Source organism: Rhineura floridana, chromosome 8, assembly GCF_030035675.1.
Source record: "Rhineura floridana isolate rRhiFlo1 chromosome 8, rRhiFlo1.hap2, whole genome shotgun sequence".
Lineage (NCBI taxonomy): Eukaryota > Metazoa > Chordata > Lepidosauria > Squamata > Rhineuridae > Rhineura > Rhineura floridana.
The window spans coordinates 135,054,017-135,073,982 of record NC_084487.1 but is presented as its reverse complement, the minus strand read 5'-3'; the positions used below and the strand labels follow the sequence as shown (position 1 = coordinate 135,073,982).

Sequence of the window (19,966 nt, the reverse complement as noted above, 5' to 3'; positions counted from 1 at the left end):
AGAGCCATACCTGTACAGCAGGTTTGGAACAACAGGTGAACTTACTGATTTACATTGATGATCGACTGTTGGCTTATCAAGACCCACTGGACAAGCAACAACTAGTGAATCATCTGAACAAGGAGGTTGAAGTGAAGTGCCTAGGTGATGTCACTCACAAATTGAACACAAATAGAAAGAGAAGATGATGGATCCTTCTTGCTGAGTCAAAGACAAAAGATCCAAGACCTCCTTGAGAGTCTAGGACTGAAAGATGCACATCCAGCACCTACTCCAATGGAAGTAGGATACCTGAAACGGGTCTACAACAAACAACCATAGGAAGACCATGAGAGCTACAAGCAAGCCATTGGGAAACTTCTGTATATCAGCACTGTTAGCAGGCCAGATGTGGTGATAGAAATGGGATACTTGTGCAAATAAACCAGGTCGCCAACCAAGAAGGACTGGGAAGCAATCAAGAGAGTGGCATGATATCTGAAGGGCACTGCAACATTGAAACAGAAATTAGTAGCTACCCGAGATCCCAAACTAGTGGAATATGCAGATGCTGATTGGGCTGAAAACACTACAGATTGAAAATCCAGTAGTGGGAACATCTTCTACTATGGAGATTCAGTAATCAGCAGGGCAAGTGAGAAACAAGAGACTGTAGTACTCTCTTCCACAGAAGCAGAGTATGTGTCAGCTTCTGAAGTAAGCAGACAGTTGACATGGCTACTTGAACTGTTCGAAGATTTAGGCATCTCTATACCTGGGCCTGTGGTGATGCATGAAGACAACCAAGGATGCATCAGACTCATGGAGTCAAAAGGGGTGAGTTCACGAAACAAGCACATAGACATGAAGCACCATTTCATTAGAGATATCTACCACAGAGGACTATTCAAGATGGAGTATTGTCCAACAGAAGACATGACTGCTGACGCTCTGACAAAGGCATTGGGCAAAGTCAGGTACCGCAAGCTGCGAGACAAGATGAACCTTGTGGGCTGAACCAAACACTCATCGAGAAGGGGTGTTGGAAGTGGGGCAACACAACTCCTGTTTGGGTTCTTTTGTTTGTATTCCAGAAGGAAGATAGAGTTAGGGTCCTCCAGCTGGCTAGGCTTGCCTATCTTTACCTGTGCTCTTCTCTACCTAACTTCCTTCCATTGTAGACTGATATGCTCAAGAAGCTGACCTGCCCTTCTTTTGTCTTCTTCTTCAACTGTCTGAGGAGAGAGGAGACATCTTTGTCTTTGCTGTGTCTCCTGAGCCATGAGGGCAATACTCAAGTCTGGGCATTGTGCCTCCAACTTAGTTAGTTAGAACTAGGTATGCCTTTCCTATCTACTATGCATTTCTATAAATAAAGTAGCTTTTCTTATTTTACTAAGTCTTAAGTCTCAGTGATATAAATGCAAGGTAAAAGCCTGCTTCTAAGGTAAATACACATACTGGCACATGCAGCTCAGACCACTGAGTATCTCTGCATATATACACACACATATTTCCATAACTATTTTCCAGTTCCAGGGGTGTTCTGTTGGTTACCATTCACTCCTGTTGTGCTGTGCTGTCTCTGATACAAGTGGATGGCCATCTATAGCAGCAGAGTTCCTACATTGGCAAGGGGTTGGACTAGATGATGATTGAGATCCCTTCCAACTCTATGATTCTTCCAGGGGTCTTTGCAATATAAAAGCCCTCTCCTCATGCACCCAACTACAACTTGTCATAGTGGTACTATTTCATGGTATAGTGTGGCAGCATAGTCCTTTTATAAAAACAATTTTGATTTTTTCATAAAACCTCCAAATGTATGCTATATGTGGACTAACAAACATTTTCAGATATTTGGGCATGGTATATTGCACATGTGTGTGCATGTGAAGCCAGCTGAAATAATGTTGGTGGCGAGTGACAATTATGCCTGCTGCAGCCCTGGTGAGGTGCATACAGAATGCCCTGGCCAGGGTCACAACCTTGCAAATTAAGTTCAAGTGATCTAGCTGTACTTGTATATTTTGTGATGTTCACTTGTGGTGCAAAAAGCCCTCATAGATGTGGCTCTTAAGGTGCTGTTATTTTCCTGGGATAGCCATAACCAGGTTTTGCTGAGCCAAACTCTCTGCAAGTAAATGAGTTGAGAAACTTCATCTTTTTCTTGAGTTCGAAGGATCCCCAATTCTGCTGCCAAGGCATGGAATGCTTGGAACCGTGCAGTGCAGGTGCCTGAGTGAGCACTGGCAGCAAGCAATCAATGGTGTAGGTAGTGCGTAATATGAGAACAAACACTCTAGAAAAGAAATGAATTCTTTAAATTCTTGCACTTGCAATGGAAGATCCCTGAGTATAGCCTTCAGCCCTCTCTTCTTCTAGTGGCTCTTGCCCAGAATGCACTCATGCCACCCTTCTGTAGAGACTGCACCACTCACCTTGACTGGCTATAATCCTGGTGGAGATGCTGGAGATTGTGTGTGGGTCCTGTTGCATGCAAAATACATACTCCACCACTGTTCTACAACGTTTGCAGGGCTGAATGGGAAATAGTTCTTCTGTTTAATGCAGGGGAAAATATAATCTCTGGAAAGCCTGTTATACATTTTTTCCTTCTCTGTTATGTGCAGTTTTAGAATTTTGAGGTCATTCAATGAAATTATTGAAAACTGGTTTCTGGTAAGGCAAAAAGTAGTTCTTTAGTTTCAGAAAAGCGCCCTGTTTAGCTGATTACGTTTTACCTATTTTTACTTTAAAGTGTCAGTCTGGATTCTGATCTGTCACATACCTAGGAGGGTTTCAATATTTAATAAGAAGAGTCACATTTGAATCTGAAGCCCAACTGTGATTAAAATGGGATTTTCTTCCTCAGCCACCATGTTCCTTGAAAACTGGAAGCGTTTGCAGATGCGGCTGAGTTACTTCTGGGACCTAACCGGCTTGGAAGAGGAAGAAGTAAGTTGTATTAAACATCTTCAGTTTCTGTTACTGGCTATTAGTGAGAAATGTAAAACCAGTTGTTACCCAGAAAAAGCCTATTCAACTTAATTTATTTCTGGATTAAATACAGAGGCCTAGAATGGACTTTCAAATCGCTGAGCCAGTGATTAGGTAATGAACATCTTACGTTTTCTCGTATCTGCCTGGTATATCACTGCCCTATTTTGTCTCTGTTTACCTTTTCAGGATGCCTTCACTGGATTACTACTGGTTACTAGATTTGTCTTTCCACAGGTTTCATTTCAACTGTTTTCCCCATGTCCTAGAAGCTAAATATCAGAGTGGGAGATAGATTATGTCTCTAGTGAAGAGGTGCTTCTACAAGTCTCTTCATCTGAATTTTCTGAAGTCTTTGGGGGCCTTAGTCAGGAATCCGTTTGAGGTTCTGGTCTCTGCCTAGAACAGGGAGAAGATTCAGGCCATAAGATGTAATTGCTCCCAAGGATCCTCAACCACATCATAGAGCTGTATCTGCTCTGTGGTTTTCTGAGGCGTTGAAGGCCATGAAACATTGGGTGAACAGACGGCAGATGGCAGAAGGTTCACTGTGAGCACTTATCACCCGTTGTAAGGTTCACTCTGTGGCGGTGATGGCAGTGAAGAAACCATACTTCACCACTGTTATGTCCTCATAACACTGGCTAGCTGAGCCATTTCAGGTGGTGAATTGCCTTCTCCACAGGAGTTCAATGGGACAGGTTATCAAGCCCTCAAAAGGGGTTGCTGTGATTAATTGGCCTTGCATTTTGCTGCTATGGGACAAGCTGTTCGGATGTTTGAGGCCAACCACTTGTCCTCTGGATTCTTGCCCATCATGGTACTTAAAAGCAGCCAAGGGAGAGTTGGGCATTTGAGGTAGTAAATGCTTCCTTGAAGGAGGGTATATTTGTGTCTGAAGGAAGCAGTAGTGTGATCCTTGCTGGAAAAAATCCAGCTTGCACTCAGCTGTCATCCAGTGTTGGTGCAAAGTATTGAAGAAGCTCTCTGTGCAAGTGGTTTTAGAGGAAACTCATTATTTGGATCAATTCTGGTCTGGAATGGAGAGAACCTTAGTGGTTGCTGCTGCTGCTGCTGCTGCTGCTACTCATAGTCATAATCATAACATACTGCCCTTTCTCATAAGAGAGTCCAAACAGTACTAAAATCACAATTCTAAAATCCCAAACCACATTAAAATACAGATTAACAGTTAGCAATAGAAGAGGCAGATAAAACCAGTTTTGCTATGTTCTGAAGGCCTGCATGAATAAATAAGTTTTTAAGTGATACCTGAAAATAACCAGGGTGCGGATAACCAGATCTCCACTGGAAGAGAGATCCATAGTTAAGCTGCCACCACTGAGAAAGCTCCACTGTGGTAACCTCACAGGCCGCACCCACCAAGGACTGTGCAAGCAGTCTTCCCTGCTGATCTGAAAAGAGTTGGGAACACTGGGAAAAGTGTTCCTTCAAGTACCTGGGTCCTGAGCTGTTGAAGACTTTGAACTGCGCTCAATAGCTCATTGGCAGCCAGTGCAGTGCGTTCAGGATAGGTGTAATATGATCCTATCTCAGCGCCCCTCACTATACATGACTAACAGTATTCTGCACAACTGGAGATTCTGGGCCATCTTTCCGGGAAGAACCATGGAGCGCATTGCAGTAATCCAATTTGGAAGTCACAGAACATAAGGCTATTGTAGTCAAGATATCCTACTCCAAGTTGACAATAGGCACTCCTTGCCACTGAGGCCACCTGGGCCTTCATTCACACCTTGGAATCAAGGAGTACTCTCAGACTACATATCTGTTCTGTTTGGGGGAGTATGACCTGTTCAAAACAGGTTATCTGCCTAACTCTCAGTCCCAGGAAGCACCTACCTACAGAGCCTCAGTGTTACTGGATTCAACTTCTGTCTATTGGCTCTCATCTAATGTTGATCTGGACAGAGGACTTAATTCAGTTCTAGATAAGTTTACATTTCCCCTTTAGGACCAGATGCACATACTGGGGTTCTTGTGGACTCATCAATGTGTGGAGAGACACAGGTAGTGGCAGCAGCCAGGAGTGCATTTTACCAGCGCAGGTTTTTATGCCAGCTGTGGCCCTATCTATAACATGGCCTCAGTCACTCGTGCTCTAGGTACCTTCAATGCATATTATAAGGGACAGCTCAGAAACTTCAGTTGGTACAAACGTAGCTGTTAGGTTACTAATGGAGGCCAGAGGGTCTAAATATGTGTCACAAATTCTAATTCCTTAGGCTTCCAGTGTGTTTTTGGACCCAGTTCTAACTGCTGGTATTAACCTTTAAAACCACAAACTGTTTGAGACTAAGTTACCTAAAGACTACCAAATCCATATGACGCTGCCTATAATTTAGGATTTGCTTATGAGGTCCTGCTTATGTGCTCACTAGTAGAGTCAGGCTGGTAAGACAGCTGCAGCCATTTCAGGACCGGGATAGCCTGACCACTGTTGCCCACACACTGGTAACCTCCAGGCTAGATTATTGTAATGCGCTCTATGTGGGGCTGCCCTTGAGGTTGGTCCGGAAGCTGCAGCAGGTGCAAAATGTGGTGGCGAGACTGCTCACTGGGGAGGGTATCGCCAACATGTCAGCCCGCTGCTGAAAGAATTGCACTGGCTGTCCATTTGCTACCGGGCCAAGTTCAAGGTTCTAGTTTTGGTGTACAAAGCCCTATACAGCTTGGGACCAGGATACCTGAAAGACAGTCTTATCCCTTATATACCCAGCCGATCACTGCACTCTGCAGGTGAGGGCCTCCTTCACATACCATCTTATCAGGAGGTTCGTTCCACACAACATAGGAAATGGACCTTTAGTGTGGCGGCACCTACCCTGTGGAATTCCCTCCCCTTAAATATTAGAGAGGCACCATCTCTGTTATCTTTTTGGCGCCTATTGAAGACCTTCCTCTTTCAACAAGCCTTTTAAGTTGAGACCTTATCCCAGTCTGTGTCTGTGTTGCAATTGCTTTTTAATGTTTTTAAACTTTTTCTTTAAAAAACAATGTTTTTAACCTTTTTTAAAGATGTCTTGAAAGCTTTGAAAAATGTTTTAAAGATGTTTTGTTTTAATGTATTTTAAAGTCTGTTTTTATGATGTTTTAAAGTATTTTTATTGCTTTTGTTTGCCACCCTGGGCTCCTGCTGAGAGGAAAGGTGGGATATAAATCAAATAACAAACAAATAAATAAAATATACTAGAGTTCTTGAATTTAAAGGAAGCAAAAGCTGAGAGTAGCCATATGCACACCCTGGACGTCAGGAAAGCTGATTTTAATAAACTCAGAACCAGAGCTTGGAAGTAACTAGTTATATGTAACGAATTACTTGTAATTTATTACTTTTTTGAGTAATGAGCGGGTAACTTCATTACATTTTGCTGGTAATAGAACGAGTAGTAACTTCATTACTTTTGAGGAGTAATTGTAATGTTTCCAGCATTACTTTTGCACATTACTTGGGGGGGGGAGCAGGGGAAGTCTTCTGCTCCTCTGATTTGTGAATAAAAATCATGTGCTTCAAATTGGGCTTCTGTGCAACATTGTTCTTCCTTCATGCTCTATGGGTGCTTAGGAGGTGACGAGGGAGGAGGTGGAGAGCGAGACGGGGTGGAGAAAACAATTGTCTGAAAATTGACAGGAGTGGAAGGAGAAAAGAGCTGGAGGCAATATATGTATACAAAAATATGTGTCTTTGGGTATCATCATTGCTGGGGGTAGGGTGAGGGGATGTGAGATTCTGTTATGCCATTCTGTTAATCTTATGGATTTTTTTTTATTCTACTACCCTCTCTCTGTGTGTGCTTATTTTTAATGTTGTTTTAGGCTACTTAGATGTGCAGCAGCCAAGGCCAGCACCTTGTAGGCATTTTTTTAAAGTAACTAAAATGTAATTGTAGCAATTACTTTGGAGGCAAAGTAAAGTAATCAGTTACTTTCAGAGCAATTGTAATGGTAACGATAATTAATACTTTTGGGGGGCCATGTAACTATAACTGTAATTTATTACTTTTTAAAAGTAATCTTCCAAGCTCTGCTCAGAACACTGATAAGTAAGGTTCCATGGCAAGTGACCCTAATGAGAAAAAGGAGTCCAAGATGGGTGGGAGTTTGTAAAGCAGAAATTCTAAAGGCAGAATGGGAAACAGTTCTGTCAAGGTAAAAAGGGGGAAGACAGCAGAAGAAGCCAATGTGGCTTCACCAAAGCTTAGAGTTCTGAAAACAAAAAAGAATACATAAAGGAAGTGGAAGGAAGGCCAGACCACAAAGGAAGAGTATAGATACGTAGCAAGGAATTGCAGGGATGGCGTCAGGAAGGGTAAAGGTGAGAATGAGCTGAGGTTAGTGAGAGGTGCCAAAAGCAACAAAAAAGCTGTCTTCATAGCTAAAAGATAGAGAAAGGAAATGGTGGTACAGCACCTCAATGAGGATGGCAAAATGATAACAGATGACAAAGAAAAGGCAAAGGTGCTCAACTCCTACTTTGGCTTAACCTTCTCCCAAAAGAAGGTTGGGAGACCCTCCTGAAGTTGAAGGGGCAGGATTGCAGCTTGAGATTGATAGACAAATGGTAAAGGAATAACTTTAAATGAGTTCAAATCTCCAGGGCCCCATGAGCTGTATCATAGAGTATTGAAGGAGCTGTCTGAAGAACTCTTGGAATCACTGTATATTATCTTTGTGAAATCATGGAGGAGGGCTAATGTTGTCCCTATCTTCAAAAAGGGCAAAAAGGAGGGACCGGGAAACTACAGACCAGTCAGCCTCACAACGACCCCCGGGAAAATTCTGGAGCAGATTATAAAGCGATCAGTCTGGAGGGACCTTGAAAACAATACAGTGATTAGTAGAAAAGAACATGAATCTATCAAGAACAAATCCTGCCAAACTAATCTTATCTCAATTTTTGATTGGGTAACTTCCCTTGTAAACTGTGGGAATGCTGTGGACATAATACATCTCAACTTCAGCAAAGCTTTTGACAAAGTGCCCCATGATATTCTGATTAGCAACCTAGCTAAATGTGGGATGGATGGAACAACTATCAGGTGGATCCCCAGTTGGCTCCAGAATTGTACTCAAAGAGTGCTTATCAATGGTTCCTTCTCAAACTGGAGGGAAGTAATGAGCAGCGTACCACAGAGCTCAGCCTGGGCCCAGTGCTCTTCATCATTTTTATTAATGACTTGCATGGGGAGGTGCAGGGAATGCTTATCACATTTGTAGATGATACAAAATTGGGAGGGATAGCTAATATCTTGGAAGAAGGAAACAAAATTTAAAGAGATCTTGATAGCTGGAGCTGAAAATAACAGAATGAAATTTAACAGGGATAAGTACAGGAATACCCCGCTATACGGACCTTCACTTTACGGACACTCGCGAGTACGGACATATTTACAGTAGCACCATTCCCGTGTTCGCAAGAACAGACACTTAACGGCATGATACCACTGCCCGATCAGTTTCCAACTACAAACATTTCTTAAAATAGAGCTTACTGTGTTTATTTTAGTTATAAATGCGTTATTTACATCAGTTATGCCCATATATGACGATTGCAGTGCAGTATATGCATCGATAAGTGAAAAAAGGTAGTGCTTCACTTTAAGTACATTTTCGGTTTACGTACTCGCTCTGGGCCCATTGCGTATGTTAATGTGGGGTATTCCTCTACCAAGTTCTACACCCAGGAAAAAGATACCAAATTAACAGTTATAAGATGAGGGATACTTGGCTCAGCAATACTACATGCAAGAGTGATCTTGGGATTGTTGTTGATCATAAGCTGATTATGAGCCAACATTGTGATGTGGCGGCAGAACTGGCAAATACTATTTTAGGCTGCATTAACAGAAATACAGTTTCCAAATCAGGTGAAGTATTACTTCCCCTCTATTCGGCACTGGTTAGGCCTCAAGTTCTGGACACCACACTTTAAGAAGGATGCTGAGAAATTGGAAAGGGGTTCTGAAGAGGGCAACAAGGATGATCAGGGGAGTGGAAACAAAGCCCTATGAGGAGAGACTGAAAGAACTGGGCATGTTTAGCCTTGAGAAGAGAAGACTAAGGGGGAGATACAATAGCACTGTTCAAGGTTGTCACACAGAGGAGGGCCAGGATCTCTTCTCAATCATCCCAGAATGCAGGACTTGGGCTGAAGTTGCAGGAAGCCAGATTTCAGCTGAACTTCAGGAAAAACATCTTAACTGTTAGAGTGGTACAAAAATGGAACCAATTTCCTAGGGAGGTGGTGGGCTCTCCAACACTGGAGGCATTCAAGAGACAACTGGAGAGGCACCTGTTGGGAATGCTTTAATTTGGATTCCTGCATTGGACTCGATGGCCTCATAGGCCCCTTCCAACTCTATGATTCTGTTATTCTAATAAGAGTTTAGGAGATCTAATTCAGTTTATATCATCCAGCTATTTGTCTATATAAACTCAGTGCTTCATATTTAAATGTTCTATTGTTTTTATTTATTCCTATATGTTTCTTTGAGAGGGCTGTTGGAAGTGGGGCAGGAGCAACTGCTGTTTGAGTTCTTTTGTTTGTATTCCAGAAGGAAGATAGAGTTAGGGTCCTCCAGCTGGCTAGGCTGGCCTACCTTGACCTGCGCTCTTCTCTACCTCTTCTTTGACTGTCCGAGGAGAGAGGAGACATCTTTGTCTTTGCTCTCTCTCCTGAGCCACGAGGGCAATACCCAACTCTGGGCATTGCACCTCTAACTTAGTTAGTTAGTTAGAACTAGGTGTGCTTTTCCTATCTACTATGTATTTCTATAAATAAAGTAGCTTTTTATATTTTATTAAGTCTTGTTATTTGTTATTTAATTTTGTTATTTAATTTTGAGAACTGTATTATTTTATTGATATATTATGTTTTATTGATGTATTATGTTGGTGTGTTTTTTTGTAAGCCGCCTTGAGGGTATAAATTTAATAAATAAATAATAAATTAAGTCTCAGTGATATAAATGCCGGGTAAAAGCCGGCTTCTAAGGTAGATACACACACTGGCACACGCAGCTCAGACCACTGAGTATCTCTGCATATATAGACATATTTCCATAGCAAGGGCTTGACCCTGAAAAGCAGTTAAGTAACTGGAAGAAGCAGCTACACAAAATGTTGGAATTCCAGCACTTGGTCTCTTTCTAAAATAGAAACAATGCATGAGGAATCTTTCTTCAGTTTTTAATTTTCCAGACTTTTTACAGTGCTGTGCATTTGTTGCTTGCTGTAGCTTACAATTCCTTCAATTCATTTATATCTTCCCTCCTTTTTCTCACTGGAGAATACAAAAGCAATGTTGACATTTCACATATAGTTTTAATTTGTGTAGTATTTTGCCCACATACCTGTGAGCATCAGTAAAATACTGCACAAAAAAGAATGTTAATATAGGAGTATTCATAATCACATCTAATTTGTTATGTGCCTTCAAATAGATTATGACTTATGGCGACCCTATGAATCAGTGACCTCCAATAGCATCTGTCATGAACCACCTTGTTCAGATCCTGTAAGTTAAGGTCTGTGGCTTCCTTTATGGAATCAATCCATTTCTTGTTTCGTCTTCCTCTTTTCCTACTCCTTTCTGTTTTCTCCAGCATTATTGTCTTTTCTAGTTAATCATGTCTTCTCATTCTGTGTCCAAAGCATGATAAGCTAAGTTTCATCATTTTAGCATCACTGAACACCAACGTCAGGATCATTCAGACCATGGTATTCCCGATCTCTATGTATGGATGTGAAAGTTGGACAGTGAAAAAGGCAAATAAGAGAAAAATCAACTCATTTGAAATGTGGTGTAGGAGGAGAGCTTTGCACATACCATGGGCTGCAAAAAAGACAAATAATTGGGTGTTAGAACAAATTAAACCAGAACTATCACTAGAAGCTAAAATGATGAAACTGAGGTTATCATACTTTGGACATATCATGAGAAGACATGATTCACTAGAAAAGACAATAATGCTAGGAAAAACAACAGGGAGTAGAAAAAGAGGAAGGCCAAACAAGAGATGGATTGATTCCATCAAGGAAACCACAGACCTGAACTTACAAGATCTGAACAGGGTGGTTCGTGAAAGATGCTCTTGGAGGTCGCTGATTCACAGGGTCACCATAAGTCGTAATTGACTTGAAGGCACATATCAACAAATGCCTTAAATAAGTTAATTAAAAGAATAAAAATATGAGTAGCATGAATCACAAAATTAGAAAAAATACTGAAAAGAGCTATTGCTAGTCGGGCGGTATATAAATTTAATAAATAAATAAATAAATAAATAAGAGAAAGAACTTGAAATTTACATTGTGAAGAAATGTAAGTTGTGCTATTAGGGCAATTGAATGGAACCAAAACTCTGACACCCCTACACACCCCTGACATCAGACATAAAGAGAGTCTTGCACTATCCCTGTTTCTATCTTGGATAATAGCCATTAATAGTACTTTTTAATGCTTGTAACAAGTTATTATGTTTCTTAATATTTTATTTTTGGTATATGTAATTCAAGTAAAAATATTGGAGTCACACCAGTGCAGAACCCAGTGTAAATATGAACTTTGTTGATTTACTGCAATTCTCCAATCTTCATGATCTTTCTCCAAACCAATGAAGAAAGGTTTCTCCAGACCTGTGGTGAACTTACAAACCTTCATTCTATCCAACACATAGTTGTCATATATAGGGAGAAAAGTATATTATTATTTCAAACAGAAAACATATTAGTGGAAGCTGGATTTGTTGAAAAACCAGATACAGTATGCAAGTTATTTTAAACTTCCCATAGAATCCATGGTGTAACAGTAGATTGTATATTCGAGTCAGTTCCTCAGTCACAAAAATCTCCTATCGCCATTAACAAGACGTTTGCCTAGGTACAAAATTCACAATTTGGCTTTTTGTTTCAAAAATGGGAATTTTGGAGCAGTTATTTGGCCTTTACTGTAGTTTGGCTCACATGGCTTTCAGAAAGTGTCTGGCAGCTGGTCTGGCTTGCTTCCAGCATAACAGCATGCTGGTGCACACACAGACACGCACATACCCTTACATGGATATTTGGCATTCCTCAACACATCAGAGCTATTTATAATATTGTCCTAAGTCAAACAGCCATACTTCTCTTAAACAATGATCATAACTATACTGCACTGGTGTGACTCCAATAATTTCAATTGAATTACACTGGTGAAAATAACTTCAGAGTTGAACTTAAAGGCCAGAAGCCTGTAAGCTTAAAGGTCTCTTCAGATTTTTTTTATTTGAGTTAAGTAAACATGAGTTAAGTAAACATGCAAGGAGAGCCAGTGTGGTGTAGTGGTTAAGGTGTTGGACTACGACCTGGGAGACCAGGGTTCAAATCCCCACACAGCCATGAAGCGCACTGGGTGACCTTGGGCCAGTCACTGCCTCTCAGACTCAGAGGGAGGCAATGGTAAACCACCTCTGAATACCGCTTACCAAGAAAACCCTCTTCAGAGGGTCGCCATAAGTTGGGATTGACTTGAAGGCAGGCCATTTCCATTTTTAAACATGCAAGAAGGGAGGGAGCACAGGGATGGGTACAGTAGCTCTGCCTCCATTGGCAGAGCTTGGAAAAGTTACTTTTTTGAACTACAACTCCCATCAGCCCAATGCAGTGGCCATGCTGGCTGGGGCTGATGGGAGTTGTAGTTCAAAAAAGTAACTTTTCCAATTATTATTATTATTATTATTATTATTATTATTATTATTATTATTATTATTATTATTATTATTATTATTATTATTCAATTTATTAGTCACCCATCTGGCTGGTTGGCCAGCCACTCTGGGCGACGTGCAAGATAAAAACAGTACATTAAGCAGTAAAATTTAAAACGTAACAATAAAAGCCTAATCCATCCTAAAAGCTTTCCTGAAGAGCCAGGTCATCAAAGTCTGGCGGAAGGTCATCTCAGAAGGGGCATGACGGAGATCATTTGGGAGAGAGTTCCATAGGGTGGGGGCCACTATTGAGAAAGCCCTGTCTCTAGTCCTCACCAGTCTCGCTGTTTTTACCGGTGGGATCGAGAGAAGGTCCTCTGAGGCTGATCTTGTTGAGCGGCATCCCTGATGATGCTGGAGGCTCTCCTTCAGATAGACTGGGCCAAAACCGTATAGGGTTTTAAAGGTAAAAACCAACACCTTGAGCTTCCAAGCTCTGTACCATTGCTAATATCATCAGCCCCCATGAGTTGGAGGACAAACCTCTGAAGTGAGAAGCCTCCTGTGCTGATAGATACTCCCCACATTTTTGGAAACCTAGAAAATCAGGTTTCTGAAACATGGATGGAGATTCCAATGAATGCAGGAAGCTCTCTATTTCACAAGTTTGCCCTCCAACTTGTAGAGGGTGTTTGGAACCGTGATGTGGCATAGCTATTGCACTCATCTCCACTCTTTCCCCTTACATGTTTCCTTATTACTGAAATGTAGAACACCTGAGGGAGGGCTTAACTTTTCATCTAATTGTAACCTATATTATAGGCCTACAACTTGAAGCCTATAATATAGTCACAAGTATATAAAAAAGTTTTACAATGTGTACTATTATTTACTCAAAACTTAGAGTCTCAGAAAACAGATGTCAACACTTAATGAGTGAGCCTTGTCATTCAAATATTTGTGTACCATACACTTCATCTGCCCCAAATCACCTAGGGTAATCACATATAATCCTTGGTAATTAACTGTCCTAGAACAAACATGGATTTTAGTTAGGAATGAGGAGCCACTTCTGGCTGACCTTGAAAATTAATTGGGCTTTTCAAGTCTGGGGGTGCTCCTGGATCCATCTGTGTCGCTAGAGGCCCAGGTGACCTTAGTGGCTAGGAGTGCCTTTTACCAGCTTTGGCTGGTAAGACAGCTGCAGCTGTTTCTGGACCAAGATAGCCTGACCACTGTTGTCCATGCACTGGTAACCTCTAGGCTGGATTAGTGTGATATGCTGTATGTGGGGCTGTCCTTGAGGTTGCTCTGGAAGCTGCAGATGGTGCAAAATGAAGTGGATCTTCTTCTTCTTCAAAGATCTCCAAGTGACTACTTACAACAATGTTAAAAACAAAAACAAATATGCTATAAAGACTAATACATCACCAACATGTTACCTCACAGCTGAAAAAATTGCCCTGGTTGCCAGTTAGCTACCAGGCTAAGTTTAAGGTGCTGGTTTTGGTGAATATACAGCTTGGGACCAGGATACCTGAAAGATCGTCTCAGCCCTAATACCTAGTCTATGGCTCTGTAGGTGAAGGTCATTCCGCACAATATAGGAACTGGACCTTTAGTGTTGTAACACCTACTCTTTGGAATTCCCTCCCCTTAAGTATTAGGCAGGCACCATCTCTGTTCTCGTATCTGTGTCTACTGAAGACTTTCTTCTTCCAAGAAACCTTTTAAAAATACCTTTATCTCATCTGTATTGGAATTTTTTAAAAAGATGTTAGCTTTTAAGATGTTTTTAAAAATGTTTTTAGTGTTTTATCACTTGTTGTTTGCTGCCCTAAGAGGAAGGGCAGGATATAATTTTAATAATAACATAAATAAATAATAAATAAGACATTTTTAAAAACTCAAATCTTTGAATGTTTTTGAGGGTTTGATTTGAACACTGACACCTCAATTTCCTACTAATCCCCTCATTTCCCCAAACACAAAAATATGTTTATTAGAAGAATTTTGCAGTAAAATGCTAAAGATTTTTCATGAGGATTTTTTAAAAATTGCAAATAGCTGCAGAAATGTGGGGAACTGAATTTAATATTGGAAAAATGAGAAACCCAAGAGAACCAAAATGTGTGGATTTGTCCCTCCCGGGCATCTTTTCCTTGTAAAAAGGGAGGGTGGGCTGTTACTGCAGGCAGAGGAGTAGTAAAGGTATCGTGTGAGCCCCATTTGAAGTCAGGCTCAGCTTGAAGGGGAATGAATTTAAGTCTGAATATGTCTGTCTTATTTGAGCAGGGAGAAGTTTGCATTTGAACTTTCCCCTTTAAAACACTTGTCCCATCTCTAATATGTTTTCCCCATTCATACTTGAATGTAGACTCCCACCAGCTTTTGAAAACAATTCTTTATCATCACATTTTACCTCTGAGAGTCACTCAGAGGCTCTGTTGCCACAACAATGTAAGACAAGTGAGGATAAGCAGCCTCTCAAGTTTGTGTGTCAACATTGCTGAAGAACTACTTAAAGAAAACAGCATGGAGAAGGAAATGAAGAGGGTCTGTGCCTACTATCCACATGAGGAAAATTCCTTTATTCACTTTTCTTTTACTTTTTGTAGCATGCTGGCAGGTGTAAACTTCTCTTGTTTCTATGCATGTTTACTCAGAAAAAAGACTCACTTTGTTATACGGGATTTACTCCCAGGTAAATGTGCATAAGATTGCAGTTTTAGGGACTGTCTATACGACTATATAATCTGCAGTGTTATAGCTTTGTGCCCTCATTAATTCACCATTGTCTATATGATGTTGCAAGCTGGCACAGATTTTCGTGTTCAAAAATCCACATTAGAAATACCACTGACAAACCGATATGCTTCCCTAAACTGATAATCAATCGCATTAACATCTGTGTGCTCGGATGGAAGATCATGCCACTTTAAGCTGTTTTGCAACTTGGTTATTGGATTTTAAAGGGATTTATTTCTTATTGTGAGCTGCCTTGGTTTCCAGTCTGCAGCCCAAAACATTTTCTTCCAACTCCAAACAATACTTGCAGCTTGCAGATGGGAAGGGGCCTATAAAGGAACATAGCCCGAGGAGAGTGTAAGTTGAGAGTCTTTATTTAATTACACTCTGTCTTGGATGAGATTGTAAAACGCCACTGAGCAGCCTTGAAGATAAGATTGCAGCCGGGGAGTGGCGTACTATCTGTTGGTCAACTACAGCAGCTTAGAGCAGCTCAGAGCCGGGGTTGCTATTGAGAGCAACCGAAAACAACTCAGAAAGGAACATCATAGGAGTTAACCCACGCTATATCTATATCATTGTGGAACTAAGAAGAAAAAGACAAAAAGATATTTTAATTTTATCATCTACTTTGCCTGTTGAGCTGGTTCACCCTGTTGGGATGAATACTGCTGATGAATGTTTGTGAGAGGCTTGTGAGAGGCCTCTGTAGGCCATGTTTTGTTATCTATGATTCAGCAGTCTTGTGTGGAGGAGGACGCTGGCTGAATATAGCCCAACAGGAGAGCTGATATAGAATAACGTTGTGGTGTTGTGGTGGCTACTGTTTAGCTGAGTTGCATCTGTGATATTCTGTGGGGTATCTGCATTTTCCTGTGTCGGCGGATGCTCATTGACTGTTGCAGATCTGGGCCCTGGGAGTGACGGACATCTATAGACTACTAGAACATCTATGAGGAGAGATACCATCTACAGGCGGCTGTTACATCTTAAACTAAATCTGGCAGAAGCTGGAAGAAGTAGAAGACCATCCGGCAGTTTTGGAAGCCTACAAGAACATCTATGAGGAGAGATACCATCTACAGGCTGCTATTGTTTGAGTGTGCATTGTGTTCGTGTGAATGAGCTCGAGTGAATGTGGAAGATTCCATCTGAGGTCAAGACGCGCTGAAGAGGAGAGATTTAGTGCTGGCTGCTTTGGTTGTGTATGGAGTGTGTGGTATGAATGCGTTGAATGATTGTGTATGTCTATGCAGTCCTAGGACTGGAAAGACTGGTTGGCCCCAGTGACACTTTGTATTGGACCTGATTGACCCATCCCTTAATACTTCTAATAACATCTTTTGACTTTTGATATCTAGGCTTGTTGATTGGTGGATGGGATAGGGGCATGTGTAAACCAGGGGTGGAGGAAGGGGGGAGGGTCGGGGGCCAAAACATAACGAGATTGGGCGGCAGGCGCTGGAATGGTGCTGGGGGCAGACCACGTCAATCTAGAGGAACAAGGAATAGATACATAATATCCATCCCTTGTTCCAGGTCTGTCCAGAATGTGCAGACATGGCATGTATTACAGAGACCTGGTTGGATGAAGCCTCAGCTCCTATTCTTGAGGCCATGTGTCCCCCAGGTTTCCGCTATGCACAGCAGCCGAGGGTGGGAAGGCGGGGAGGGGGAGTGGCAGTTATTTATCGAGAGTCGTTGATCTTTGCCAGACCTCCCCTTCGTGTGACTAACTTTGTTGATTGTATGTACTGGAGGTTGGGCTCGAAGGGCAGTTTAGGGATCCTGCTCATGTACCGCCCACCCCGCTGCACGGCAGACTCCCTGGCCGAGGTGCTGGAGGTGATCTCGGATGTGCGAATGTTGTCCCCGGAGCTGTTAGTTCTGGGTGACTTTAAAATACACGCCGAGACCACTCTCATTGGAGCTCCTCGGGATTTCCTGGAAACCATGGCTTCCTGGGAACTGCGCCTTAGTAATACTGAGCCCACCATGTAGCCGGTCATACTCTTGACCTTGTATTTGTCCCGGGGGGGAGGGTAGTGTGCTGAAGTTGGGGGCTAATTCTTTTACCCCTGTGTCATGGTCAGACCACTATCTGGTAAAGATGGATCTCTCGATGCCACACACCCTCTGCAGGGGTAAAGGTCCTATTAGAATGGTCCGCCCCAGGCGCATGATGGATCCAGATGGTTTCCTGATGGCGCTTGGGGAATTGGAACCTGCTGAAGGTCGCCCGGTCAAAGCCCTGGTGATGGAGTGGAACGAGAGGATCGCCGGGGCGTTAGACTGAGTGGCTCCGAAACGTCCTCTCCCCCTGAACAGAACTCAGGTAGCACCATGGTACACACCACGGTTGCGTACTTTGAAACAGGAGGTGAGACAACTAGAGCGCCGGTGGCAGAAGTCGCGCTCCGAAGATGCTCGGACACAGGTTAGAGCAGCAATAGCTGCCTACCAGGTGGCGGTAAGGGCAGCAAAGAGGGAATTCTTTGCTGCCTCTATTGCATCAGCAGAGTGCTGTCCCAGGAGGTTGTTCCAGGTGGTCCGAAGCCTGGTTGGTCCAGTTGCTCAGGAACCCTTGGAACAGTCCAAGGCCTCCTGTGACAATTTGGCAAAGCACTTTGCTGATAAAATCAAGCACCTGAGGAGCTCGATTCCGTGCGCCGTGGATACAGTGAGTGAGCTAGAGTTGGCCAGTTGCAAACCGGTCAAATGGGAACGATTTCGGCCTCTTCCTTCTGAGGATGTGGACAAGGTGCTCTCATCTGTAAGGCCTACCACTTGTCTACTTGATCCTTGCCCGTCGTGGCTCCTTATGAGCTGCAAAGAGAGATTGGGCGAGGGGATCAAGGCAATGGTTAATGCATCCTTGCAAGAGGGTGTTATGCCACTAGCCCTCAAGGAGGCTATTATAAAGCCCATCTTAAAGAAGTCCTCCTTGGATCCCCAAATTTTAAACAACTTTCGCCCAATTTTGAATTTACCATTCTTGGGCAAGGTCATTGAGCGAGTGGTGGCAAATCAGTTGCAGACACACTTGGATGAAACGGATTATCTAGATCCATACCAATCGGGTTTCAGGACTGGACATGGAACTGAAACAGCCTTGGTTGCTCTGGTAGATGATATGAGGAGGGCATTGGATAGGGGAGAATTCACCTTCCTTGTCCTCCTGGATCTCTCAGCGGCTTTTGATACCGTCGACCACGGTATCCTTTTAGATCGCCTGGAGAGTTTGGGATTGGGAGGCACGGTTTTACGGTGGTTCCATTCCTTTCTCTCCGATAGGTGTCAACAGGTAGCATTGGGTGATGAGGTTTCAGACCCTTGGCCTCTCAATTGTGGTGTGCCACAGGGTTCTATCCTCTCTCCCATGCTATTTAACATCTATGTAAAGCCGCTGGGTGCGATCATCAGGAGATTTGGGCTGCAGTGCCACCAATATGCGGATGACACTCAGCTCTATCTCTCATTTAAATCTTCACCGGAGAGGGCTGTGGAGACCGTATCCAAGTGCCTGAAATCCGTGAGTGGACGGATGGGCAGGAACAGGCTGAAGTTGAACCCTGATAAGACCGAGGTACTACTTGTGGGAGACAAGGGAGGGTTGGGAGATGTTGACCTGGTGTTTGGCGGGGTGAGATTGCCCCTACAGGACCAGGTCTGCAGCCTCAGGGTCATTCTTGATTCCAAGCTGTCCATGGAGGCTCAGATTTCGGCCGTGAGCCGGGCAGCTTGGTATCAATTACACCTTATACGTAGGCTGCAACCCTACCTCCCTGTTCAACAGCTCCCACTCGTAGTACATGCCCTGGTCACCTCTCGATTGGACTACTGTAATGCGCTCTACGTGGGGTTACCCTTGAAAACGACCCGGAAATTGCAACTTATACAGAATGCAGCGGCGCGCTTACTTACCAACAGCCACCGCCGTGATCATATTATGCCGGTGTTATTTGATCTACACTGGCTGCCGGTTGTTTTCCAGGCCCGATTCAAGGTGTTGGTATTAGCCTTTAAAACCCTGTACGGTTTCGGCCCAGTTTACCTGAAAGAGCGCCTCCACCGCCACCAATTATGCCGCCTGACCAGATCAGCCACACAAGGCCTTCTCTCAATCCCACCAACCAAAACAGCTAGGTTGGTGGGTACTAGGGAGAGGGCTTTCTCTGTGGTGGCCCCCACTCTCTGGAACTCCCTCCCGTTTGATCTTCGACATGCCCCTTCCCTGGATGTATTCTTCAAGGCCCTGAAGACATGGCTATTTCAACAGGCCTTTGAGATCCTTGGGATGGGTTAATCTCCATGATTTTGTCATCTATTATATGCTGTAAATGTAAATGTTTTATAAATGTATTGATGACTGTCCAGTATTTTATTTCTTGAGACTAATGTGACTGCATTTGATACTATTGTATTTTATCCCATTTTAATGTACGTCGCCTAGAGTGGCTATCTGCCAGATAGGCGACACACAAATTAAATATTATTATTATTATTATAATGCCCAGGGCCGGTTCTAA

The 19,966-nt window shown here is 42.7% G+C and overlaps 1 protein-coding gene across 4 annotated transcripts in view; it reads left to right on the top strand.

Annotated features, from left to right (window-relative positions):
* The window catches only part of ANO2 (anoctamin 2), a 261,951-nt gene that overhangs the window by 119,127 nt on the left and 122,858 nt on the right, over positions 1-19,966 (top strand). For all 4 annotated transcript variants that reach the window (XR_009757630.1, XM_061582608.1, XM_061582609.1 and 1 more), the window contains exon 12: positions 2,855-2,937. Coding sequence is in view for 3 of the 4 variants with exons in the window: in XM_061582608.1 (XP_061438592.1) it covers positions 2,855-2,937 (83 nt within the window). In the remaining variant the exon portion in view is untranslated. The remainder of the gene's footprint in view (positions 1-2,854; positions 2,938-19,966) is intronic.